The 27,268-nt window shown below is 40.6% G+C and overlaps 1 protein-coding gene across 2 annotated transcripts; it reads left to right on the top strand.

Annotated features, from left to right (window-relative positions):
- The first annotated feature begins 492 nt into the window (after positions 1 to 492).
- Positions 493 to 23,221, top strand: SMARCA5 (SWI/SNF related, matrix associated, actin dependent regulator of chromatin, subfamily a, member 5). Of its 2 annotated transcripts, none has more exons than XM_059470438.1 (24): positions 493 to 812; positions 3,092 to 3,166; positions 5,356 to 5,522; positions 6,121 to 6,221; positions 6,847 to 6,947; positions 8,827 to 9,006; positions 9,353 to 9,508; positions 9,625 to 9,756; positions 10,025 to 10,093; positions 10,470 to 10,579; positions 11,403 to 11,629; positions 13,105 to 13,226; positions 13,315 to 13,467; positions 14,690 to 14,822; positions 15,268 to 15,416; positions 15,802 to 15,921; positions 16,155 to 16,265; positions 16,806 to 16,919; positions 17,533 to 17,655; positions 18,903 to 19,035; positions 20,007 to 20,125; positions 21,258 to 21,470; positions 21,923 to 22,033; positions 22,927 to 23,221. In XM_059470438.1, exons 1-24 carry the CDS (start codon positions 675 to 677, stop codon positions 22,990 to 22,992), a joined length of 3,123 nt encoding a protein of 1,040 aa, XP_059326421.1. In that variant the 5' UTR covers positions 493 to 674; the 3' UTR covers positions 22,993 to 23,221. The 2 variants fall into 2 exon arrangements, with proteins under 2 accessions (XP_059326421.1, XP_059326420.1); XM_059470437.1 differs by having other exon boundaries at positions 14,690 to 14,826; positions 15,272 to 15,416.
- The last annotated feature ends 4,047 nt before the right edge of the window (positions 23,222 to 27,268 follow it).

The following is a 27,268-nucleotide window of genomic DNA, read 5'->3' as shown; positions in this document are numbered from 1 at the left end:
ACCTCATGCCTGCCCACATTTGACCTGATGTTGTTTGTCCAGCCCTAAATCGCAGGGTGGCGAGGACTCCGCAGTTACAGAGACGAATTCCGCTCCGTGCCCGGCCCCAGAGCCCCCGCAGTCTCGGTGGGATCCCGGCCGATCCCGGAGCGCTCCGTGCCCGGCCCCAGAGCCCCCGCAGTCTCGGTGGGATCCCGGCCGATCCCGGAGCGCTCCGTGCCCGGCCCCAGAGCCCCCGCAGTCTCGGTGGGATCCCGGCCGATCCCGGAGCGCTCCCTGCCCGGCCCCAGAGCCCCCGCAGTCTCGGTGGGATCCCAGCCGATCCCAGCGCGCTCCGCCCCGGAGCTCCCGGCAGCGCGCGCACCGGACGAGCCCCGCAGCGCCCCCAGCGGCGGCGGCGTGCACCGCGCGCTGCTCGCTCCCCGCCGTCCCCGCCGCGCGGGGGGAGGAAGTCTCGCGAGCGCGGGCTCGCGGCGCTGCTTGGCGGCTCCCGCCGGGACGGGCCGGGCCGGGCCTCGCTCCGTCCGCCGGCCGCGCTCCGGGAACCGCAGGCCGCCGCTTCTTCCTCCTCCTCTGCTGGGATCCCAGTGTTCGCCCGCGCCTGCCCGCAGCGTGCAGCCCGCCGGACGCCAGCCCGAGCCTCGGCGGAGCGCCGTTTCCTCACGGCTGGGATCATGTCCGCCGGGCAGCCGCCGCCGCAGCCGAACGAGCCGCCTGCGCCGCCGCTGCCACCGGGCGCCAACACCAGCGAGGCCGCCGGGACGGGGCCGCCCTGCGCCGCCGGCCTGGCCGGGGGCGACATCAAGATGGAGGTGAGTCGGCTTGGCCCGGCGGGGTCCCCCCGCTCCCCCGGCGGCAGGTGGGACACCCCGGCCGCGTGGGGCCGCGGGAGACAATGGAGGAGCGGCCGCGGGGCCGCACCTGGCAAAGCCGGGCCGCGCTCCTGTCCCGCCGCCCTCCCTTGTGCCCTCCCTGTCGGCGGGAGCGCGGCCCGGCGGGGTGCGGGTGTCTGGGGGCGTCCCGACCCTCCGCGCCCCCTCCCCGCCGCGCAGGGCGCCTGAGAGCCGCGCTCGTCCCGCCGCTGGGACACGGGCACGGGAGCCCTGCGGCCGGGTCACGCCGCTTGCTTGTGTTCCGAACCGGGCGGCGGGACCCCCCGCGCACCCCAGGCTTTCTGTCTGCCCCTGCCTCCCCGAGACCCTGCCCAGCCTTTGCACTTCCTGCTCCAGCGGCGAGCTAGCCCGGCGGCTAAAAGCGTGAGGGACGCTTGTCTGCTGAAATGCTTCAAAACTTTTTTCTATTTTTTTTTTCTTTTGAGGGGGAGGAAGACGGTGTGAGGGTTGTGGGAGGGGTTGTTTTGGCAACAGGTGCATATATTCCAGAAATTTCAAGGGGTTGGAAGTGATTGCCTGGAGATGCTAATTCTATCGCAGCGTTGTTTCTTTAATGATAGCAGGAAACTGGTCGGTCCTGCTTTCAGCGCTGGGTGTTTTGTACCCTGAGTCACTCTGGGCTGTTCAACCTACTTGTTCCAAATAAATTTGCAAATGCCGTGTTTTTCGGATGAACAAGTAGCCAAAGTACTGTGGGAAATAAATCTTGCTCGAACCTGTAGAAATGGGGCAGTTCCAGGCTGGAGTTTAGCATATGCAGGCTGAGAAACGCGTGCTCTGGAGGCGCTTGTGTGCGAGGGCTCGCTGTGCTGCCAGGTCCGTTCCTTTTTTACCTTGGGAAGGGATTTCCTGGCATCCAGTGAAGTTTGGGTTGGAATGCCTTGGAGCCGTGAGCATTTGAAGGCCTGCCTTTGCCTGGTCTCCAGCTAAATTGCAAGGTTTTGTCATGTGTGTAGCAGATGATGGGCTCGAACGGGCGCGCTGCTGTGCTGCTGTGCTTTCCAGGTTCGGCATTGTGGGAGAAAGGGGAATTGGAACACAAGTTCCAACGGTCCTCCTCAGTCCGGTGAGGGATAAAAGGATTTGGTTGTGACTCCAGAAGAGCTTTAGCCATAACTTCTTATGCTCAGTTCTTTATATTTTGACTAGTGAATTAAACATTTGTGTTAGGATTTTTCTGTTTCCACATGCTTTACCTGCCAGAGGAACTACCCACTGACAAACATCCTGTTTCTTGCCAGCCTTTGTTTCATCTGTTTCTTACTTTACCTGCTCCTTTGTTCTGTATTTGCCAGTAAAGATTGAATTTAGCCCCATTCTTACTTGGCTCAGATAAACAGACGGTTAATAAACACTTGAAAGCTTCTCATTTGTTTCATTTTCTCACCCGTTCAAGAGTTATTTTGTAATATGTTACCTTAGCATTGTTTATCGGGGAAGGATCATCTCACTGCTTTTAGTTTTAACAACAGAAGGTGAAAATGCGTATGGGAGATGATGTGGAAAGTGTTAACCTAATGGCAGAAGAGACAAGGATAAAAAAGCCTTGATCCAAAAGAATTGGTAATTGAAGGCAGTATGTTAAGGATTTGGCAGGGAGGGAATGAGGGAGGACTGCCCTCTCCCCGCCAGCCAGTTGAACTGTTGTTAGTAGTACCATGGGTAATAAACATTATTTAATTTATTAACCTACATAGGAGAAAAATACAGTTTCCTAAACTCCTCCTCAGCTTTCAGGACAAAAGTGCAGTGTGGATTCTTGTTTAGATTTGTTCCTTTAGTACAGAGAGATGAGGGATTGGGGTAGTCTGGCAAAACCCTTGAAATTACCCTCACTTGAGGCCTGGAGCTGGTACTTTGACAGTGCACCTCAGAGGCAGCTTCAGGAGGGTTGGCTCAGCACCCTGGCAGTGGCATGCTGATCTCCTGGACCACAGCTGCCTCCCTCATTCACATTGATGTGATGCCTTAATGATGGAGCTAAATCAGATTAGAGACCCAGCTCTGTCCCTCACCCCGTGGCAGGGATCTTGGATCCATCTCCAGGTAATTGTGTAGGAAATAAGAGCTGACTACTGTCTATCCACCACCAGGTGCCACAGCCAGCTTTTGCTGCTTTGATACAATGTGAAACAAGCTTGTTCTCCTTTAGATTCCCTTTTCCAGAAATATTTCTTCTTAATTCTTTTTCATCTCAGGAGTCTTTTGATGACGCATCTTTGGCAAAGCAAAAAGAAATCCAGGAAACTGATCCTACATATGAAGAGAAAATGGTATGTAATATTTGGGACTGTGTACAGCTGTTCAGTACTTATGCACTTATTTAAAACAAGTAAAATGATACTGTTTGAAATATCTTAAATGGATTTTATAAAGATTTGTCTAGGTCTTAAAAAAAATATTTAAGTATCTTGAAACAAAAGATATGCAGAAAAGCACTCCTGGGACCATTCTCCTTTCCAGCATTTTAAAGCTACCTGTAGAGCAGTCCATCCTGTAGGCAAGGGGGATTATAAAGAGTTGAGCATTCAGCTTCTCAGCCAGAAATGGAAAGATTCTCTAGGAATCTCTTTGTGAAGCTTTAGAGTCTTCAGGTTTTTGAAGATGGCTGCTGATTCAGCGCTTCACAGGTTAGAAAGGAGAAAATTTGTTATTTTCATTGGTTTTTATTTTTTCATCATTTTTATAATGGAAGAGATGGAGTTGCCCATTCTTGACCATCTCATTTCAGTTTCTTTTTTGGTTCCTCCCTGTTTGCCTTTTTCCTGTTTGTAATTTGTGACTCCATGTGAAATTTCTTCATAGGAAAGTGAAACTGATTTTTAATATTTGCTGCTTCCTGTGTTATTTATTCTTTCCACTGAAAATATCCCCATCATCTTCTGCATATTTCTTTGTGCTACTTTGTGGCACACTGAAGGAAGTGAACTTGGAATTGTCTCCTTAATTTCTAGACAGACACAGTAACAAGGGCACTTGTGTTTTGGAGATGCATTGATAAAGAAAATGGGAAGGGTGTCTCTGTTGGTGTAAGAATAGCTCAGGGTTGCAGAGTACAGCCTGGTTTTTTCTGTGTGCTGTCTTAGAGACATAGATAATGTCTGTTAGTCCCTTAAAAGAACTTCCTCAAGTGCAGTGAAAGAAAGTGTGGGCATGTGTGTGCAGGGCCAAAACTTGCAGAAGATTCCTTACTTAAGTTTTAGAATGAGGAACCTTCTGCAATGCAGTCTGCATCTCTTCTACTTCTGTTTTGTACAGCCAGTAAAAAAAAAAAAAAAGAAAAAGGGTCAGCAATTTGGATGGTAGTGAGATCTTACCTATTTAAACCCCAGAATCTTACAAAGTAAAGAAACAAAACCTATGAAGAATAGACAGGAAAACTTCAATACAGTGGATGTGGATTGTAGCTGTGTCATTCAAGCTTAAAACACCCTTAGAGTGAGTCTGAGTCCTCTGTGGTACATGGAGGTCTCTTTTGTGGTCTCTTTATACTCTTAATATTTTGTCTTCCTGTCTCTTCCATAGTGCAGGATCTGCTCTCACTAAGAAGGAAAACACTCACAGAGCTGACATTGCTCTTGGAGAAGCCTGGAACATATGTTCCTTTTTACTAAGAAAACTGACTTCCTATAGCTGTGCTGCAAATTGCTAATTACCAGGTTATGCTGTGGCAGAGTGTCAGAGTGGTTACTGTTGGCCTTGAAGCTGGTTTTGGCTTGTTTGTCTGTTCAGAGTTTTGGTGTAGCATTGGCAGGGTGTGTTGATTCCAAATGGAACCTGTCTCAACGAAGCTGAACCTTTCAGATACTAATATTGTCTGCTCTCATTTTTCTTGCGCAGCAGAAACAGCAACTCCTATCAAAGGGGCAGCCTAATGAGTTAGGCTGAGCATATCTAAGGTCTCTGCTGCTGAAACATGTTCTGGCTTGTGGCCATGAGCTGTCCTGTCCTCACTGTCCCCTTTGATGCCAGCCCTGTTGCTTATCTGACAGCACAGGGAGGTGCTGTATCTCGCTGAGCAGGCAGGTCATCAGTGCAGTAGGGAGCAGTTGTTGACAGTTTGGTTAGAAATTAATTAGTACAGTGAAGAATCCTGTGTGTGATGTGTGGGGGAAAATTTCTTGGGAGTGGGACTATCACTTTTGATTGAATAAAGTTGTTTCAGGGAGTCTGGCCTTATCTAGTGAGGCTTGGGCAATCTTTGTGCCAAAGCCAGTTTGGCCACAGGTCTGTCTCACAGCTTGGATCTTGCTGCGTAGCAAAGATGAGTCTTGGCCCCACAAAAGAGTATTGAATCTGTCAGCAGCAGGTACATTGATGTTACTCATCTCTTCTTTGGTGTTGTAGTGATGTGTATAAAGGAATGTGAATCTATATTGAAAAAGTATTTGTTTGTTTTTCTTTTGAATTAATACATACTGGAATGTCTCACTTGTTCCATTTAATTTTGCTTTGTCACCAGCAAACAGACAGAGCAAACAGATTTGAGTATCTGTTGAAGCAGACTGAGCTCTTTGCTCATTTCATTCAGCCTGCTGCTCAGAAAACTCCAACTTCACCTTTAAAAATGAAACCTGGACGTCCACGAATAAAGAAGGATGAGAAACAGAATTTACTGTCAGCTGGCGAGTGAGTGATGACACGTACTATAAATAAGATTTTATTGTACTTTAAAAGTGGAAGTTGAACTTGCTAAGCTGTTGTCCTGTGTCTGTGTGTGTGCCTTATATTTTCAACTGCCCATCTGTAAGTTCATGATTGCTTAAGAATTCAAGGAGTTACAAGAGATTTGTGTTGCTGCTTTCCAGCATGAAGAAAAGCAGGGGCAGAAAAGTAAGGCAGTCATGGCTCTAAATTGTAAGAGCTCATGGAGAACATCGCTGTGCAACACCTTGCAGGCAGCTTGAAAATTGTAAGTCTAGAAATTTGGATTGCCTTCATTGCAGCTTGTGTGGCTGCAGTGTTTGGCAGGTGCAGCAGACCTTAAATGCAGTGTTGTTCCCTGTCTTGTAGTTAAAGGCCAGTACTGATCCCTGTCCAGTCACTTTGGGCTGATATTTGAGCCTGCTGAACATGAATTCTAGGGAAGAATGTTGCTAGAAATTTCTTTGAGTGTTTGCATTCTGTATTGCAGTATATACATTAGTTTACATTAGATTTAATTTTGCAGCAACTTGATGTCTTTTAAATTTGTCCAAAAACTTACTGCATTCTTGGACTTTTCCAGCTATCGGCACCGTAGAACAGAGCAGGAAGAGGATGAGGAGCTGTTAACAGAAAGCTCCAAGACAACAAATGTCTGCACTCGATTTGAAGAATCTCCATCATGTGTGTTTCCTTCCTTTTTTTTTTTTTCCCCTGTTCTTTTTCTTCAAAATGTTTAAAATGAACTTGATTTGCATACTCTCCAAGGATAGTGAAATAATTTGGGGGGACAGGAGAGGGAGGAACTGAGCACTGAGCTAATGGTACAAAATGTATTATTGAGGAACTGCTTATTTTCGTTGTGGTCCAGAAAGATGGTCCAGTGAGTCTTGTCCCTTAGCAATCCAGTTGCTATGTTTCAGTTAATAAGAAAGAGTTTTTAAGTTTGTCATCTTATTATTTTTACATATGTAATCTATATTCTGATATAAAGCACCTAACAGCTTCCAATTCATTTAATGGTATTCAGTATTCTGTTGTTTTAATGTTTGACTGTGTTCTCATTTTGACAGTGATGATGGATTTAGAATTTCTGTGTGCTTTGGGTCCTTGCAGAAAACAAAGCTGTTGCAGCAACTTGCAGAAACAAAATTAATATCTTGCTGTCTCCACTCTGCATTGTCCTTGAATTTATTACTTGAATTTGTTCTGTCTTTTTGGTAATCACTGTCAGTTAGCAGCCAACAGGTGGTAAAGTTCTTTCCGAAGTTTTTGTGTATCTTTGAATCTATTCTTTGATGTCTTTTAGATGTGAAATGGGGAAAGCTGCGTGATTACCAGATCCGAGGCCTGAACTGGCTCATTTCTCTGTATGAAAATGGCATCAATGGCATTCTGGCAGATGAAATGGTATGCACAGGGCCTGTGTTTAGGATCACTCCAGAACACATGCAGTACAATGCCATTTTAGTCCATCAGTGTGTGTATATATATGGGAATTTTATTAACACAAAATGCAATATATAGTTTGCCAGTTTTATTTTTCTACTGTGTTTAAAGTCAATAATTTTGAGAGTGTCAAAGGTATTTTAAGTAAATCATGCAGGCAGGTTTCAAAAATATGGGAAGGGAATCCATCAGCCTTTAGGAACATCAAGTTGGTGGAGGGGACTTGTTCCACAGAATGACATGTCCTTTGTTTTCTGTCTAAATTGCAGGTGTTTTGTTATGCTATTCTTCAGCTGCCCTTGTGAGGAGAGTGTCAGATATGAAAAGAGCATCAAATGTGGAAACACTTCCTGTTGTTAGGGCCATGTGTAGATATTAGGATATGAGTGTCCTCTATGGACTGATGTCCACAGAACAGCTACAGCAGTGGGAATTTTCTTGAAAAAATGATGCAAAGATAGGTGTACCTAGGCAGCTGTGTTAAAATTTCTCATACATCATGACCATGGGCATTTCAGTTGGCACTGGCCAACTGTGTGTTTTTTATTCTTTTTCCCCAAAAGATAAGGGATGAATGAAGAAGTTGTTGTAGTAGTTTCAAAGGCAGGTGGTTTTGTCCCCTTAATAATTTGAGATGTATCTCTTTTTCATAAGGAGTAGAAAAGAAGGAACAAAATTCTAACATTTCAGTGTATTGCATTTCCTGTATCTTGTAATTTCTGTGTAATAAAACTAGAAGATAAGTTAGAGACAAAAGAGTTTAAATTACTGTTTAGTAACATGGTTCACTTTTAAATACATCGAGGTCTTTTTAAACATACATGCTTATGAATAGATTTTTTTTTTGCTGAATGGAGAGGGTTTTAACAAAAACACCTTGGAGGCTTTGTGAGTCCTTGGATTTGTGGTATTCCAATATCCATTTTGTGTTAAAGATATTAATTTTTTTGTTGTTGTTGTTTTTTCTTAGGTATTAATTTTTTTGAAGTTATTAACACATCTGACACAGCCTATGAACACTTTTCCACTTCTTGTACCTGGTGGATTTTGTTTTTTTTGAAGAGAGAGACTCGAACTTTAGAAACAGAAATTACTTGTGCTGATGGCATTTGGGGTTTTTAATTCCCATGCATTTGAATCATATTTTTGAATTACTTAAAGTATAGGAATGATCTGTTTTTTTCAGTTCTTCCTCAGTTTTGTTTTAGTTAAAATTATATGTTGAAGATACCATGTTATACCAGACTTTCAGTATTTGTTTTCTTCTTTGAGATATGCAGTTTTTTTACACTTTAAAAATTAATTAGAACATATTTACGATTATGAAGCATTAATAACATAATCTATACAAAATATGACAATCTATAATATTATGGTGATAGTGTTATTAATATTAATACCTCAGTAACTGAATAAATTAAAAATTCCTAAGGGTTCCTAATTTATTCACTTTTATGTCAAGTTTAAGAGAATACCTAAGTCAAATTTTTAAAGTTTGACCTCTAAATAACCTGAGTCCGCCATAGTCTACAAAATAAAGTTTTAGGAAATAATGTTTCCTTGTACTTTTAACAAGTTGTCTTACTTGAAAGATAAGGCAAAATTCTAACTTCATAATCCAGGGTTTCAAAGTGATACTCTTGCTACTTTGTTATTATGAAATAGGGAAAGCCCTGCAAGCTTATCCTAACCAGTGTTTTGATACCCTTTTTGTAGCTCCCTCATTCATTCATGTTTCTGTGCCTTCCATGCTGAGCTCAGAGCTCACTCTTGGGTTTTCATTTTCAAAGGTGTTTTCTGAGAGGTTTTCTTTTTTCTAACACATTAACGTGTCTTACAGGGTCTTGGGAAGACACTGCAAACAATTTCTCTTCTTGGCTATATGAAACACTACAGAAACATTCCTGGACCTCACATGGTGTTAGTTCCTAAGTCCACTCTGCAGAACTGGATGAATGAATTCAAGAGATGGGTACCAACACTTCGAGCAGTTTGTTTGATTGGTGACAAAGACCAGCGAGTAAGTTTGGATATGGCAGTTTTTCCTGTGTGTTCCTGTGTAAATCCAGCGGTCCTTCCCCTTTGCTTCCTGGGGAGGGACGTTACTTGCATTTGTAGTGCTTTAAGACCTACAATGCTGCCTACTTGGAGTATAACCAGCTTAGAATTCATATGTGTGTTGTCCGGATAATGCTTCATCACTTTATGTTCATAATTGCTTGTTCAAAGATTTGTAGTCTCCTTTTATGAAGACAAAACACTGCCTTCATGAGACTTAAAACAGGAAACTTGTAACAGGGCTGCTGTGTTCTTTTTGCTTTAAATTTGACAAAGCCTCAGTAACCAGCTGTCACCTTGTTACCTAGGCTGCCTTTGTGAGAGATGTGTTGCTGCCTGGAGAATGGGATGTCTGTGTAACGTCATATGAAATGCTTATCAAAGAGAAGTCAGTATTCAAAAAGTTCAACTGGAGATACCTTGTTATAGATGAGGCCCACAGGATTAAAAATGAAAAATCAAAGGTAATTTATTTTACACTAAGAAAGATATCTGTGTGGGTTATTTAGGTGGTGGTGTAGAGACTAGTAATGTTTATAGATATATGTTTAATATTTGGTGATGTCTCAATGTCCTTCAGTTATCAGAAATTGTAAGGGAATTCAAGACTACCAACCGGCTGCTATTAACTGGAACTCCACTTCAGAACAATTTACATGAGCTCTGGGCACTTCTCAACTTCCTTTTGCCAGATGTCTTTAACTCAGCTGAAGTAAGTCTTTTGTTTCTGAATCAAATTAATTTTGCTGGTTTTTCCAATTTTAAAGTAGACCTGGATATGTATAGTTAGTGGTGTCAGTTACTTATAAGTGATAGATTGAGTTAGAAATGTTTGTTACAAAGCTTTTCATAAAATAGGCCAAATAAGGTAATTTGTTCTTTTACTTCCTGGCCATATGAGAGTTGTATTTGTTCACCATTGTGATGCTATTGTACCTTGAAAGGAAGCCTCTTCTAAACCAATGATTTTGTTGATACAGGATTTTGATTCGTGGTTTGATACCAACAACTGTCTAGGGGATCAAAAACTAGTGGAGCGCCTTCATATGGTGAGTCCTTTTGCCTTTTATGCAAGGGTTACGTTTACCTAAGTTAAATCCCAAGCAGTTCTTCTAATGCTTCTTATGATAGACTATGAGGATGAGAGAGATTATTCCACAAATTTTCAGTCAAGCAAAATGAAGTCAAAGGACACAGAACCATATGAAAGATCATTTTGACCTAATCTTTGAGTCTCTCAAATAAAGCACATGTATATCCCAGGTATAGCAAATAATTTCTCCATATAGGTTGCTTTTTTTTTTTTCAGATTGTCTTAACACTAGATCATGTATCTGTGATAGAGAATATCTGCTCTTTGATTTGTCCATTGACCTGATCAGTGTTTCAGTTTCCAAAATGCATTTAATGATGAACCTCTTTCAGGTGCTACGACCATTCCTTCTGCGTCGCATCAAGGCTGATGTGGAGAAAAGCTTGCCTCCAAAGAAGGAAGTTAAAATTTATGTGGGCCTCAGCAAAATGCAGCGAGAATGGTAATTAATGCATGTGCTTGACTGGGCTGTGGTTAAGCCTCAGAAGGAATGTGCTGTCTGTGACTTGAATGCTGTGTAGAACTCAATTTATTCTCTCTGGTATTTTTACCTGTTTCTTTCTGACACTGCTGTGACAGAACCATGCATGTCAGGGAGATTTACCTGATTAAATGAAGGGTAGACTGAGCTTTAAGACAGTATTTGTAGTCTAAAGACTTAGGAAAAGTTGCTTAACTTCTTGCTTGAAGGAAAGGAGGTTCAGGAGGAACATTTTTGCTCTGCACAGCTCCTGGATGGGAGGGTGTAGCTGAGGGGGTCATCAACCTCTTCTCCCAGGCAACAGAGCAAGAAGAAATGATATCAAACTACACCAAGGGAGGTTCAGGTCAAACATCAGGAGGAATCTCTTAATGGAAAGGGTTGTCAAGCATTGGAATAGACTGCTCAGAAAGGTGATGGATTCACCGTCTCTGGAGGTATTTAGGAAGCAGCTGGACGTGGCACCCAGTGGGTGGTGGTGTTTAGCCTAAGGTTGGAACTGATGATCTCAGAGTTCTCTTCCAACCCAATCGATTCTGTGAGTCTGTGCTACATTTCTGACTTGCCCAGAGGCAAAAGAATGACACCCAAACCATGTCCCATGGCTGCCATGATGCTGAGGCCAGGTTCTGTCTCCCACAGGCTTTTCCTGGCTTACACGTATTCAAACCTTTCCTCCTCCTCCCCCTGCACCAGCAAAAGATGCAGCTTGTAAATCATCCCCCAGCTTCACTTTAGACTTCATTTTAGGGTGAACAGAAGGGTTTTTCTTTCCCTGCTGTAGGTACACCCGAATCCTGATGAAGGATATAGATATCCTGAACTCAGCTGGGAAGCTGGACAAGATGAGACTGCTGAACATCCTGATGCAGCTGCGGAAATGCTGCAATCACCCTTACCTCTTTGATGGAGCAGAGCCTGGCCCACCTTATACAACAGACATGCATTTGGTCACCAACAGTGGCAAAATGGTAGTTCTGGACAAATTGCTACCTAAGTTGAAAGAACAAGGTATGTGTCTCTTTTCTGGGGTTTTGAGAGTTTTTTGGTTCAGTAATGTTTTTGTGTATTCTGAGCAAAACCCAGCAGACTTTAACCAGGATTATTGTGGGTTTCTAGTATGATACCAGCTTGGATCAATAGTCCATAATGGCTTTTTGTGCTGAAGTGTTTTGATTTCTTTTTTTTTTTCCTATTTTTTCATCCCAGCTAAGTTCACACCACAAAAACATCATTTGATCGGGGCTTTAGATTTTCTTTCATAGTCTTATTAGCTATCTGAAATATAATTTTGTAGTATTTTAGCCACACCTTTGATTTGCCATGAAGGACCATTTCAGATTCAGAGTCCTCATACATAGTTCAAGTCAAATCCTGTGTGAAATGTTGGTCTTTCTTGCTGGATGTGATTTTGAACAGTACCTGAGGTTTTTCTGTGTATTCTATAAACACTCAGACATAGGGGAACCCTTGAGTTGTTTTAAAGTTATTTTGAAATTGAAAAGTTAGCTTTGAAATGGATTACTGTAAAACTCACTTGCAATAGAGTTTTGACACTGGAATAAAATTTTAACTCAGTATTTTTTGAGTATGCTTACAGTAGTGACCTTGCTAAAGAAGTTGGAGGTAGGTTTGTGAGTGGGGACACTTTACAGTAAAACAAAACCACGTCTCAACCTCAACCTTCTGTAGTACAGAAGTAAACTGTACTTTGTATCTAGGTATCATCCAGGTAGCTGTGGCTGTATAACTCAAGACTAAAAACCAAACAATTCAGTGGTTACTGTGCTTTTTTGATCTTGGTTTCTTCCTGATATCAAGTTTATTTATGAGGTGTTGTAGTTAATACTGGACTGGTCTCAAATCAAATTAGCATCCTAAACAAGAGAGTTCAGTTCTTGAGTTTGGACTCAAGACTTAACCCTTGAGTCCAAAGGACCATAAGGAAGTAGAAACTTTGTTATATCCTGTGTTTTACTTAAATTTCTCCAGTAGACTGGAAATGGTTGGGTGTATATGCATAAAGTACTGAACATTTACTTTTTTTTTAAGTTGTTCTTGGCAGGTAAGTAAACTGACAAGTACTTAAGAAGAATTCACTTTATTTCTAGAGATCTTAAATCCAAAACAAACAAATACTTCAAAATTTTATTATTTATACTTGATGATGTTTTTATATTTGTGTTACCATCTTACTCTGCCATGTCTGGGAACTTTTCTTAAGGAGTACACCACAAAATGAAAAGGAGAAGCCAGCCATTAATTAGACAGTGACATATCAGGGAAAGACAAAAGTGTCCTATGGCATGAATGTGCTGTGGCAGCAGCAGCTGCAGCCCTGCATTGTAGTTTGAGTCTGAAATTCAAACAAATTTTCTTCTTCGTACATGGAATTGCCCTCCTTCCTTTTCTGGTAGTGCAGACTTGGAGAGTTTGTTTAATCTTATGTTTTGGTGAAAGCATAAGAAACCTTTTTACCCAAACAGGCTCAAGAGTTCTAATCTTCAGTCAGATGACAAGAGTTCTAGATATTTTGGAAGATTACTGTATGTGGAGAAATTACGAATATTGCAGACTGGATGGACAAACTCCTCACAATGAGCGACAGGTATTTACAGCTTTAAAGATTGTATTTATGTAAAAATACTGTTTGTAAAACATTTTGTTTAACTGATACATTCTTTTCATTTATTTAGGCTTCAATTAATGCATTCAATGATCCTGACAGCTCAAAATTTGTGTTCATGTTGAGTACACGAGCAGGAGGTCTTGGAATCAATCTGGCTACTGCTGATGTTGTAATTCTCTATGATTCAGACTGGAATCCACAAGTAGATCTCCAGGCTATGGTGAGATGTCAGATGGAAATTACGTTTTTTTTTTCTTTTTCTCACAGAACTTTGCTAGAAATGTGTACTTCCAAAATAAACTGGTATTTTCCCATTTTAGCACAGGAGCAGGATTTGTAAGACTAATTTTCAGTTCAAGTGCAGCTTCCACTGTGTCCTTGGTCACATTTGGGTTATACAGTGTTTTAAGTAGTGGGAAATGCTGGGTGTATGCTACACCTCTTAGTATTGTTTAATGCAAATAGCCTACTTGAGTAAGTAAAATGAATTAAATCTAGGTTGTTAATCCCAAAACTATGAAGCTTTAAAGCTTTACTGTTGTGGGGAGTGGAGGTGAATGTGTTTTCACTGTTTTTCCCCTGCGATCTTGAATATAAGATAAAGGAAAGTTGAATTAAACTTTTCAAAAACTGCTTTTATGGTGATGGTAATGAAAGGATCTGATTTTAGCCACTATCCTTAGGGGTTTTGTAAAGTCGATGTGGATGCATCTCCATCCTGGATACATGTCAAAGACATTAGTGAGCACCTAAGAAAGCAAAGCTATCTAAAAACTGCCAGTGGATTTTTGGTTTTTTGGGTTTTTTTGACAAACGAGGCTTTTCAGAGACAAGTCTTGGAAATGTCTTTAATTATTTCAGTTAACCTGTGGGTCTCAAGTACTCTAGCAAAAATCACTTCAAAAGAATGATGGAACTGGTGTCTAATAGCTCAAATGAGGCAGTACCAGCTACCACTACAGGTGTATGTTGAGAATACTGATTCTTCCAGTGGTTCATGTTTCACTAGTCAGGAGAGGTAGGGTATTGTATTTTTCTTGAACTATTCGTGGCACTACTGAAGGATTTTGAGAAAGGCAGCTTTGGTCAGCAGAGAGATGATTTCTTCATGCTTTGATTCTACAGAAGGTTGCTTCTAGAGGTCAGAAGCATCCAAGTCTTCTCATCTATGTGATTTAATGAAAAACCCCAAATCCTGCTGTTTTTTAGCTATGACACATAGAGACAGACTCACTGTCAATGTTATTGAAAAAAAACCCCCAAACTTGCAATGTAGATAAAAATGTAATAACTTGGGTAGCCATGGATAGCTGTAAACATTGTAGTGACCTGTGCTGTTCTGTTTTGTAAATTTGTGTGCTGGAAATAATGAAAATCTTAAACCCAGTTATGTAGTCATGCTGGAAGGCAAGTGCTGAATGTTTTGTCACTGTTTTGGGCAGGATCGAGCGCACAGAATTGGGCAGACCAAGACTGTGCGGGTGTTCAGGTTCATCACAGACAATACCGTGGAGGAGAGGATAGTGGAGCGGGCAGAAATGAAACTGCGCCTGGATTCCATCGTCATCCAGCAAGGCAAGTACATAACGGCACTTTGTATCTAGGGTGAAATTCCCTTCTTCTCCCATTGTAAATCATGGTGGAATCAGCCAGTAAGAACCAGTGGGAATGTTGCTTTTGCCTCAGCTGAACTCTGAAGGGAGTGTGCAAAGGCCTCATCCACTTGAAAATTTGTTTTACTGTAGGAGTAGGCATTTCCTCACTAACTTTTTGCTTACCTGCCTAGTGGGATATAATCAGATTTGGCTTTTTAAAGCACTCAGTTTCTTCTTTAAATTTAAATGAATGCCTTTCCTTTCTCTAATAGGTGGAGAAAAGTAAGGTAACCTTAGTTGACTTGCTTGGAATCAGTAATATGTAGCTTGTATGTGGAAATATAAGGGGGAGAACATCCTGTATTGCTCCTTCCATAACATAAACTCTTTAGTGAGTTGCTATCCTCAAGCATTTTTATCTTTAGGAAGATTGGTGGATCAAAACCTGAATAAACTTGGAAAGGATGAAATGCTGCAAATGATCAGACATGGAGCAACACACGTGTTTGCTTCAAAGGATAGTGAGATTACAGATGAAGATATTGATCACATTTTGGAAAGAGGGGCAAAGAAGGTGAGAAGGTTTGAAAAGGGGAAGCTCACCTGTAGATTTAAATGTGATGGCAAGATAGTGAGTCTCTGGATGATAACTTGGTTCCAAGCTGGAGAGAAAAGGGGTTTTTGCTGTAGAGGGTTTTTGTGTTACTCAGTTGTGCTTGTTTTTTCTGATGTTGTCCATAAGATGTTTTATAGTCAAGTACTTTCTAGAATGGCTCCTCTTCTTTCTGGCAATGGGATGTTTTAAAATGAAGTACCTTTCAGAGTGGCTCCTTTCTGGAATGAGGTGTTTAATAATGACATGCCTTCCAAAATGGCTCCCGTTCTATCTGGGAATGAGATGTTAAATAATGAAGTACCATCCAAATGGCTACTATTCTTTTCTGTATCCCCTGTCCAAGACTGCGGAAATGAACGAAAAACTTTCAAAGATGGGTGAAAGCTCCCTTAGGAATTTTACTATGGATACTGAATCTAGCGTGTATAATTTTGAAGGGGAAGACTACAGAGAAAAACAGAAGGTAATGTTTTAAGTTTCTTTTGGAGGAATGCACTGAATTGCATGTTTTAATCATACTTATTTAAGAGGTATTGGGTAAAATACAGTGTCATCTATGAAAGTAGTTTAAATAACACTTACAACACTTATAATGAAGTAGATGTAGATCTAATTTTACATAAAACTTGTAGCTGGTCTCGTGATCTTGCAAGACTTAATTTTTGGTTTTGGGGGTGATGGGGTTTGTTTTTACAGTTGGCATTTACAGAGTGGATTGAACCACCTAAAAGAGAAAGAAAAGCCAATTATGCTGTGGATGCTTACTTCAGAGAGGCTCTTCGAGTCAGTGAACCAAAAGCACCCAAGGTGAGTTGAGTAATCAAAAGAAATAAATTTTTTAAATATGCATGGTAAATGGCTAAAGCTCTAAGCAACAAATAGGTCTTAAGTCATAAAAACTGCTCTGTTCACTTTTATGAAGTGGAGAGACTATCTAAATTTAGAAAAAAATTTCCAGAAGACTTGAGACAAACTTCTGTGAGATAAAATAAGAACAGTATGAAACTTGTAAGATGTTAGGGAGGCTAAGATCAAGATTTTTCTGGTTCTTATTTAAGCAGCTGTAAATTTTCCTGTGGAAGATTGATGCTTTAAACACGTGTGACTTTTTTACCAGCCACCTCCTCCTCCCAAAACACCTCTCTTCCCCTTCTCTCACTGCTCTTTTACTTTTAGAATTCTTTGTGGTGGTTGGTTGTCTTGCTTGGTGTGACTTTTTCCCCCCAAGCTAAGAGAGTGCATTTCTGTAATAATAATGCTTTTTGTTTGCTCATAAACTTAAATCACTTCTTACCAGAAAGCAGATTCTGGATGTGAAAGGGAGCAAATGCAAACTTTGTGTTTCAGGCTCCACGGCCTCCAAAACAGCCAAATGTACAGGACTTCCAGTTCTTTCCTCCTCGCCTGTTTGAACTATTGGAAAAAGAGATTCTCTACTACAGGAAAACAATTGGTTACAAGGTAACTGAAGAATTTCCTTGGCCAGAGGGATGGAGCACCTCTCTTAAGAGGAAAGGCTGAGAGTTGGGATTGTTCACTCTGGAGAAGCAAAGGCTCTGGAGCAACCTGATTGCAGCCTTTCAGTACCTAGAGGGGGCTTACAGGAAAGCTGAAAAGGGACTTTTTACAAGGGAGCGACTTTAAACTGACAGAGGGCAGGTTTAGGTTGGATATTGGAAGGAAATTCTTCACTGTGAGTGTGGTGAGGCACTGGCACAATTTGCCCAGAGAAGCTGTGGATGATGCACATTCCACTTCCCTGGAAGTGTTCAAGGCCATGTTGGACAAGCCTTTGAGCATCCTCATCTAAGCAGAAGGTGGCCTGCCCATAGCAGGGGGTTGGAAAAGAGGTGATCTTTAAGTTCCAGTCCCTTCTGTGTTATTCTCTAAATTCTTGCAATGGAACAGTTTAATGCAACAGTAGGAGAATATGTACTTTTCCAGCCTTTCACAGTAATTTAAATGAAATAAATTCATGTTCAGCTGTAGAAACTATTAGGTTATATTAACAGAAAGGTGACAATTAGTAATTATCTGTGAAAAATTCAGTTTTACAAAGTGCAAAATCTTTCAGGTACCTCGTAATCCTGATCTCCCAAATGCAGCCCAAGCACAAAAGGAAGAGCAGCTTAAGATTGATGAGGCTGAACCTCTTAATGATGAAGAACTAGAAGAAAAAGAGAAACTTCTAACCCAGGTATTGTTGGGTCTTCACTGACACTGAAATCAGCCGAAGCTTGTTTTATGTTTCACAGCATTATGGGAACATTTCTTGGTCACTGATTGGCATGTGCTGTAGTTAACACATCTGCAAAGTTTGGTTCAGACTGAAAAGAGTTTCTAGCATTAGGTTTGTCATAGGCCTATGTCACAGGATATCTTTGAGGAATGTGCACCAAGTTAGTGCGCTTGGATTCTCCTGAATCCTAGTCTGGCATGGACTATAGACTGTGATGTCTTTCCATGAGACCTTGCAGGATGGCTGCAGAGCTGGGTGTGCTGCATTCCACCTTATTTAATGCACATATTCTGCCTCAGTTTCACACCCATATGGAAGTGAATCTTGGAGTCTGAACAGTCAGTTTTCCTAAACTACATCTGGTAGTGGATAGTTCCCCTTGCTAAAAGAAGGGTGTGAGCTGAATAGGTATATAATTAGGAAGCCTGTATATTTAAGTAATTTAAAACAGGTGAATGCTTGATATGCCTTATTTGGATATTTTATTTACACATTGTATTTTGGCAGGGGATCGGAATTACAGGACAGGATTTCTTGCTTGCGTAGTAATGAGCTGGAACAGCTCACTGTGGAGACACCAGAATCACAGAGGTCAGGAATCAGTACAGTCCAGTAAGCTGTGGCTAAATCACAACATGGCTGGCACAACTTGCTACTTCCCACTACTTGTAAAAGCTACTGGTAATATGAAATGAACCTACTTTAGCTCATGACTTCAGCAGTGCTACTTGTGTCTCTGCTGAAAATCACCATCACAAGATGGCTTTAGTCCTTCTGAGGGAAAGTGGCCATGCAGTGGTCACTGCAATGATGCAATGGCTGAGGGTGTCTGTGAGGCACCTGGGGGGCCTTTTTGACAAAAACAAAAGCCATTACACTGCTTTCACTTGAGCAATTTTTTTTCTTAGAAAGTAATCCCACAGAGAGACTATTAGGAGGAGGGATTAATTTTTCAGCTGAAAACTTATCAGAAATTACTAGGTAAATAAAGAACTAGTGCTAGTCATTTTGCAGTATTTAAAAAGAGAGACTACAGTGACTGCAGTATAAAAAGAGTTCTACTAAATTCAACTGCAGAGAAAGAAAAGGTTTAACACTGGAATGATGGAAGTGTTACGCACAATTTCAAGAAACCAGTTGAATCAAATTCAGAGATGGACAAATCCTGAACCTCTGTGCAATGTTTCCTCTTGATTGCTGTATAGGGCTTCACTAACTGGAATAAGAGAGATTTCAACCAGTTCATCAAAGCCAATGAGAAGTGGGGCCGTGATGACATTGAAAATATAGCACGAGAAGTCGAAGGAAAAACCCCAGAGGAAGTCATTGAGTATTCAGGTAACTTAATTCTGTACTCAGCTCTGAGAGTATCTAACTCTGCTTGGCTCGTGTGAACTGCCTGAGAACACAGTAACATCCTACTGCTGAGAATTTCTTACACTGCTGTTTAAGATTTTGGGGGTGGAATTATATTGATGTATTTTGGATCTGCTGATCTGTCTTTTACCATCATTACCACCTGCACAACTAAAGCTGTACTAAAATGCACACGTAAACTCCTGCTGAGCCACTTCACTATATCCTGAATCTAACTAGGTAGCACTGTCTTCAGTTCTTGTTAATTTTTGCAAAAGGAGATGCTGAGAAACACTGCTTAGCTGAAGAGATTTCCCTTTTCCTTGTATTCATTAATGAGAAGTTAACCTTTGCCTCCTCCTCGAGAGCAGAACACAGTAAATACATCACGATTGAGCCTACAGCGACCACTGGTAACCTGAGCCCACTTGGCTACTTAACCTCTCTTTAGAAGAGATTTTTTTTTTCCACTGTAGTGTAGCTGCAAAGTCCTGGCACTACATTTCTAAAGGTATAGAGCAAGTTGAAAATGTGAAAAAATCTTCTTCAAAAACCCCTTATTTAAACACTTAATTGGCTTTCAGGCACTTGCTTGTCTTCGGGTACTCAGTTGCCCTCTTGCTTCTCTTGATAAAACTGTGTTCTGTTATATCCATTTTCATTTGAAGAAGCTTTTTTCCTTTGAGGAGACTGACACACAAAAGTCTTACTGGCCTGTATTGTACCTCACTTAAACTGAAGATTGCAGTATCTACCCTCTTCAAAATAGCATTTGTACTAGTGCAGCACATGGTAGCTGGAAGGGAAGGTTTCTTACCAGCTCAAGGCATGTCTGTTGTTACACAGCAGTAAGCTCTGGTAAAAGGAAGGAACAGCTAACATCCTTTTTTTAAGGTTAAACCTCTGACTTTTACAATGCATGATAAGATACTAAGAAGTTGTTCCTTTCTTAGCTGTGTTCTGGGAAAGATGCAATGAACTCCAAGACATAGAGAAGATCATGGCTCAGATTGAAAGAGGAGAAGCCAGAATTCAGAGACGAATCAGCATAAAAAAGGCTCTCGATACAAAGGTGGGTTTGCTCAGTTTCTTGCTTTTTTTTCCTGGTGCCAGTGAGGGGAGATGCAGGACCCTGTCTGGCCAGTTCTGCTGATGTATGAGGACATCTTGGGCATGACATTGGCCTCTTTGCATAACACTCAGCAACTTCTTCCCGTGGCTTTTCCATCCCACGGAAGGGCTGTGATGACGCCCTTAGCTATGGTCTACCCTGGTGTTTGTAACAGTCTTGTGTATTATAGCACGCAGTTCAGAGTGCTGTGTAACTCCTGTACATGGTACAGGCTTTGGGGAGGAGCACAGTTCCTTCTGGACACATGGAACTGAAATTAAGAGAGAGAGAGAGAAATGGAGAGAGGGGGATGGAGTCAGAGAGAGAGGGATGGAGAGAGGAAGAAATGGGGGAGATAGAGGGATGGAGAGAAAAATGGAGAGGGATAGAGAAATGGAGGAAGAGAGGTAGGTGGGGAGAGAAATGGGTAGAGTGATGGGGGAGAGAGGAACATTGGAAAACAGGTGGAGAGAAATGGAGTTAAGTAGAAACAGAGATAGCAGAAGACAGGGAGTTAGAAACATGAGATTAGAGAGCACTTAAAAAAGACTAATCCAACAGAGGAAGCTTTTGTTCTTGTTTGTGTTTCACCAAGTAGTATTTGGTAGTGAAGAGATTTATAGTTAATTAAGACACTTTGTAGGAATTTTCTCCCCATTTCAGGTTTGTGAGTTAGTTGTCTTCTAGGGAAAAGTGTCAGACTCAATAAACCAGAAGGCAGCCAAACCACGTGCTAACTGTCATGTACCTTTTTACTCTTACTCTGACTTTACCAGTTCCTAAAGATTTTTGTCAAAAAGGATCATTGCCATTTGAATCCTGACCAGTCTTGCCTGTTTTTAGGTGTAGTGAAAGTCTGCCATTAGTCAAAAGATTACAAAGCTGTCTGTTGTCTAAACCAGAATTTGCCCATTTAGATAGCTTTGATAAATGCACTGTTCTGAACCTACAGTCATTTTCTTTTGAAGACTTAGCATGGGAGATCCTTAAACATCTAGTTTTCTGTCTTCATGTGATTTAATGCTTTTATACAAAAGACTTCCATGCTAATTCTGACCTCTTAGCTTTATGTGGTCTTATTTGTTTTGTTCAGATTGGGAGATATAAAGCCCCTTTCCACCAACTAAGAATATCCTATGGTACTAATAAAGGGAAGAATTACACCGAAGAGGAGGATCGCTTCCTAATCTGTATGCTTCACAAACTAGGATTTGATAAAGAAAATGTCTATGATGAATTAAGACAATGTATCCGAAACTCGCCGCAATTCAGATTTGACTGGTTTCTCAAGTCCAGAACTGCAATGGTATATATATATATATCTATCTGTATATATATATATAGCTCTTTTTTGTTCATGAATGCCTATCACAATATTAAATTAAATTAATTAAATTGCTGCTGAAATACTGAGGTAGGTGCATGGGAACAAGGCTTTACCTCTTTATAACTTTCTGACAACTGTACGGGTGTCAAATGTAGCCATGGCAAATGAGAGGAGAAGTTCAAAATTCTAAGGTATGCTTTTCCAATTTGAGTTAAATATAAATGTCTTTTGCAAAGCAAACATCTGCAATCAAATCCATCTCTGTGAAGCCTGCCAGGAAGTAAGTATCATGAAACATTTAATTGTTTCTTTGTTATTCTGGCAAGATCCAGCAAAATACTTACCTACTCACCAGCATTTTTAATATTCTAAGAGGATTTTTACATTAAGTGGCTGCCTAAGGTACTGATTGAATATGTTGTGTAATGCAGGAGCTACAAAGGAGGTGTAATACTTTAATCACACTCATTGAAAGAGAAAACATGGAACTGGAAGAAAAGGAAAAGGCAGAAAAGAAGAAACGTGGACCAAAACCATCTTCAGTAAGATTTAAAAGGCATTTCTGTGAAAAAGCTCACTTGACAACAGCGTTTTTCCAAGTGTCTAGGACAAGTGATATCTAAAGTTATTTGAAACCAGCAACTTAGAGAGCAATGTTAAAAGCTGCCTAAAGTTCATGTCAGTGTTCAGCTAGTCCAGTTGAGGATGTCAAATAGAAGAAAAAAGGTTCTTAAGTGTAGCTCACATGCTTTGGAGCAGATAAACTTGTTATGTTTTGGATCACTGGGTTGGTACACTGTATAGATTTACCCTGGTAAGTACATCAGGGATGTATTTGGCATTTTGATTTATAGAATCTGCTAAATCATCCACAGATCTATTTACAGATGGGCCTGTAGAGCTAGATTTGGGAAAACAGCACAAATGCTTCACAGCGCTCTTTGCTGACTAAATTCAAAGTATTGCTAGTATGCAAATAGGCCTATTTTGTAAATAAAATATTACCTTTATGTATTTTCCTACATTTGTTCAGGTTGTTGCCTAGAGCTGTTGAAGCAAAAACTTAAAGGCACAACTTACTTGACAGATGTGCAGAAATCAGTAAGGTTAATAGTGATGGAATATTAAGTTTCTTAGACGTGTTCACAGAGTATTTAAATGGGTATTTAGAAATACCTTTTCATAATAGGAAGCTTTATACCATCCTTACTTGTTTTTATACACTTTCTACCTCTGTGAAATCGTGCTCTTCCAGATTTGGAGAATGAAAAACAGCAGAAAAGATGTGCATATTTACTATATGCCACACTTGCAATTTGTCATATTTTAAAGCTGCCAGGGTGTCAGTCTTCTCCATCTGCTTTGTTTTGAAACACATTGCTTGCTCACAACCTTTCTGTATGACAACACCTTACTACAAAATCTTACCTTGCAGGCACAGAAGCGCAAAATGGATGGCACTCCTGATGGGCGTGGGAGAAAAAAGAAGCTAAAGTTGTGAATGCAGAATTTTTTTAATCTCTAAATTTAAGAAGTAGTTCTTTAATTTACGGGTCTTCATAAGATGTACTGTATAATGCTTAACTGTTTGGAAGAACATTGGGTTCATCTGTTTATTAAACTAGAACATAGTACTTAATTGTAGTTTCACTTTTTTAAATGCAACAGCTGTGCTGAATTTTTTTTACCATTAACACTTGAAGTAATAAATTGTCTTCATTTATTAATAAGGCTTCTTGTGACCTTTTTTCATTGATGTTTCCACTTCAATGCATATTTATTTAGTTATCCCCCAGTTTGTTTCATCTTAGGTTGTTGTGAACATTATGATAAACAGAACTGTTCAGTGGTGTTTTCTTGGTACAAGCCACCACTCAAACTCTGTTTCTGGAAATTCTGTGGCTCTGAGTTTACTGAACTTATGGTACCAATATATTCAGTTCCTTCAAATTTGTGGAAAGGCTGGTTATTTAATTTTAGAATAATGATTGGAACAAAACTGTTAACACTTTTTGCTTAACATCTGAGCCAGAAGAAAGGTTGGTGAGTCAGGCTGAGGTCTGCCCTTCATTAGAATAGCCTAAGCATGGAGGAATTGGGTCTTTTGGGAAACAACCCCTTCTTTCACACACTCAGCTGTGTGTTAAATGCAGTGATGGTTGTGACTGGAGTGAAAGGAGCTGGTGCTGACTCCAGCTGTGCACAGCTGTAGTTCACAGCTCATTCTGCCCTGAACCAGTCAAACAGTGCCATGCATGAGTGATCCCTACATTGTCCCTTCCTGATGCTCTATCTGGCATCTGCTGACTGAGATGCCATCATCTCATGTAGCATAATTTTGGAGTCTACTAAGAAAACGAACCAACCAAAATGGAGCAAATGCTCATAAGCTCTGCTCAGTTTTGGCCTGGTAAGAACCCAAATCTAAAAGGCAGCAGCTTTGTGTAAACAGAAATTATGAAAAGTCAGTTTTGCTGAGGAGTCCCAGATGCAGCACAATTCTTACTGGCACAAGACATGAGTTTCTGTTTGTCTGTGACTGGTTTGCAAACCTGCTGTGAACAGGATGAGTAATCACACTTGCTCTTCAAATAGTCCAGCAACACGATAATGTATAGCAATGTTAACACCCAGGCCACAGCGTGTCACACATTGAATTGTCCTGGCAGCCCTTGAAGAAATCAGTTTACCTGCTTAAACTTAGCATACCCTAAAGAAAAATGCTTTAATGCTGAAGCCTTCTGTTAAAAGCATCAATTTTCACCAACAGACCCTCAACCAAATACTATCAAAAATCTCCAAAAGAAATCATGAGCACTTGTTTTAAATTAGGCTAAAAAAAAAAACATTAGGAGCAAACAGAAGGGAAAGATTTATTACATAGTTAAGCAGCACTTCATTTGTAATGATTGTCAAGCATCCACATACAGTAAGTGAAAGGAACTAAACTTTACTCTCCCAAGCGGTGTCCTGCAAGTTTGACAAAATCCGTTTGCTTTCAATAAGTGAGGAAAACAATGAGAATATTTTGATTGTAGGTTATTTAAGTGTTTTCCGAGTGTCATCTGGAAAAAAAAAAAGCTGCCTTTTCATAAGTATTTGCCTGTTTTTTGATGTTATTGTCAAGCAAACAAATATTACTGTACACTATGGGAAAGCAGTCATTACTGTTCTGAAGGGCTAGAATCTGAGAATGTTTGAAAGCACTTGAAGCATTGGCATATTATTTTTCCAGTGTAGCTTTCCAATGTAGTTTGAATTCACATGGACCATACGCCAGACTCCCCTTGCACCCACCAGCAATTACAGCCTTACCTGTGAGAGCCTCCTGTCCCTATAGCTGGGGTCCTTGTTAAGATTTGAGAAAAAAATACCCCCTAACACATAGGAAGCCCCAACAAACCAGGACTCCCCTCAGGCACATTTACTATGGACTAGAGTACACCAAGTATCAGATTGATCTGGACAGAGGTCCAACGTCTGCTGTGAAATATATCTTAAGTCAACAGCAGAAAGAGGCACTTGGAGAAAGGATTTATCTTTCTTTAAGACAGACTGCTAAAGTAGAACAGATAAAATATATTCTGAGGCAGTTTATTTCTCCTTAGTGTGAATGCAGAGAGGCTATTGCATTTATCTAATGCACACATCTAAAACACACATCTAATTTAGGCAAAAATTCCACTCCAGGAGACCCAAAAGAGACTAGGGGAATTTGAATTAATCTGACATAAAGAAGGAGACATGGTTCTCTCCTTTTATTTCATATCATATACACACCAATCACTGTTTTTTAAGTTGCAAGAAAATTAAGTCTAATTCCTTTGGTTTTTTCCTATGCAAAAAGGCCCTCAGGATCTAGAAATGCCTGCTACCATTCCATGTGTGCTTTGTTTACAAACCAGAATCTTGAATCCAGGTGAGTCAGCCAGGCACCCATCCCAGATATCCATCCCCATTCCTGGTGGTCTGACTGTGCTGAGGCACTGCCCAGGGCAGAGGAACACCTCAGTGTTGCAGCTGAAGGAGTCACAGAGATTTTGAACTGGATCCACCCACAGATCTCAGATCCTGGTAAAGAATATTAACACGTTTCACGTTACGCCAGTCAATCTAAAATTACTAAATCGAGTTGTTACCAAGCTGTTCTCAAAAACTCTCAGGAGACGAATTGCCTAACTTTAAGTGTATTTATTTTTGTATGTGAAAACAGTGCGTTCCATCACTACTGGTTTTTCATGGGTTTTAGTCTCATTTTTAGTCTCATTTTCTGTTACAATTCACCCTGAATTACGGCCCTTATAGTGCAGTTCTTTTTAAGCAAGTTCTCTCTTCTCTTCACTAGAGGGCACCCCACAACCACATATGAGCAACTACCAGTCTGATAACATTACAGCAAGTAAAATAAAGTTCTTGATAGGACAGCTGAGTTTTAGACTGATAAATGAGGGACTAATTAAAACCAAAATTATTTCTGGTCCAATACTGCCATTACCAGAAGTTTCCCTGGGAGCTGATTACAGTTCCCATCAGTGAGTGAGTTCAATGGCTGTGACCACCTGCCCTGGGCCAGAATCAGACCAAGATCAAGAATTATTTTCATTTTTAGATGAGTTATTCTGCATCCAGTCTGCAACTGAGAATAATCCAAGTCAAGGGGGCTCGGTGTACAAGTGTTTTATTCCTGTATTTCTGACTGGAATAACTTAAGTAATGAAGTTTGTTTTCAGGAAAATAATTTATTAAAGCAGTGGTTACTTTGTATTCCTCAAAGGAAAACTCAAGGAAAAAAAAAAAAAGTAATGCTATTCAAAGGATAGAAAAACAACAAAATTTAAGTTGCAGTTTTCTTTTTTAAAAAGTTAACTCTAGAGAAGTATTAGCTCTTTAGAAGTATTCTGTGCAATTCTTACATGATCAGTTTTCACATGGAAAAGGTAACCAAATAACAATTGGTCTTGAAGCCATAAGCTGTCGGTTTATTAGTTATCTTTTTTTCCCAGCAAAATTAGGCCTTATGGTCCAAGCAGTGTGCTTTATTGTAAAAAATACAAATTATTATTAGATTATTTTAAAAATTATTAGATAATGTCTAAGATGAGAAAATTTTCATTGCTTACAGGTAACAGACAAAGTGTAGACAAGAAATAGGTAAGAAAAAAGCTGCTCACATCAAGAGCTAAAACTCTGTCCTCCTGAAACTTGTCTGATCATTTTCCCCAAAATTTGCAAAAAGAAAAGTACTCCAGAAGCCTCTGCTTATTGAAAGAGGCAATTTAATAAAACAGAAAATTGCTGAGCAACTTGTACTATGCACAATACTAATGTAAGTTTCAACACCTGTTTAAAGTTTCAACACCTCAGTAATTCTTCACCAATTTCTTATTTCAGAACTGGGAAAAGGCTGGAGGAGCAGGTATATTACACTGTTTAAGCTAGTGTATTTTCTGGAGTTTTTAAGAGATGTACTAAGTGCATTCTAAGGAATTCATTCTTTATGTTGAGAATTTAGTACTTTTAGTCTAAAAATAAAAACCAGGAAAACTTTATTCCATAAAGCTGAAAAATATCTCAGCTTCCTATTCTGTAGAGCAGGATCTTGCAGTTAATATTAACTATTGATGGATACTTCCTGGAAAATCCATCAATAGTTAAAAATGGCATGATTTTTAAAGAAGACTTCTGTGGTCTTTATCCCTTCAGTGCATTCCTGGCTGAAGTGAGGCAGAGCAGGGGTGTTTAATGAGATCACAGCCGTGTCTAAAGTGTGACCTGTT

The sequence above is a fragment of the Ammospiza nelsoni genome, chromosome 4, assembly GCF_027579445.1.
Source record: "Ammospiza nelsoni isolate bAmmNel1 chromosome 4, bAmmNel1.pri, whole genome shotgun sequence".
Classification (NCBI taxonomy): Eukaryota; Metazoa; Chordata; class Aves; order Passeriformes; family Passerellidae; genus Ammospiza; species Ammospiza nelsoni.
This window is presented reverse-complemented; position numbering and strand designations above follow the sequence as displayed.

Excerpts from the sequence above, each read along its gene's own strand:
- SMARCA5 (XM_059470438.1), top strand. The coding sequence starts at position 675 with ATGTCCGCCGGGCAGCCGCCGCCGCAGCCGAACGAGCCGCCTGCGCCG. Across the intron at positions 6,222-6,846 it reads ATTTGAAGAATCTCCATCAT|ATGTGAAATGGGGAAAGCTG; the intron begins GTGTGTTTCCTT and ends GATGTCTTTTAG. Across the intron at positions 20,126-21,257 it reads AAAAGGCTCTCGATACAAAG|ATTGGGAGATATAAAGCCCC; the intron begins GTGGGTTTGCTC and ends TGTTTTGTTCAG.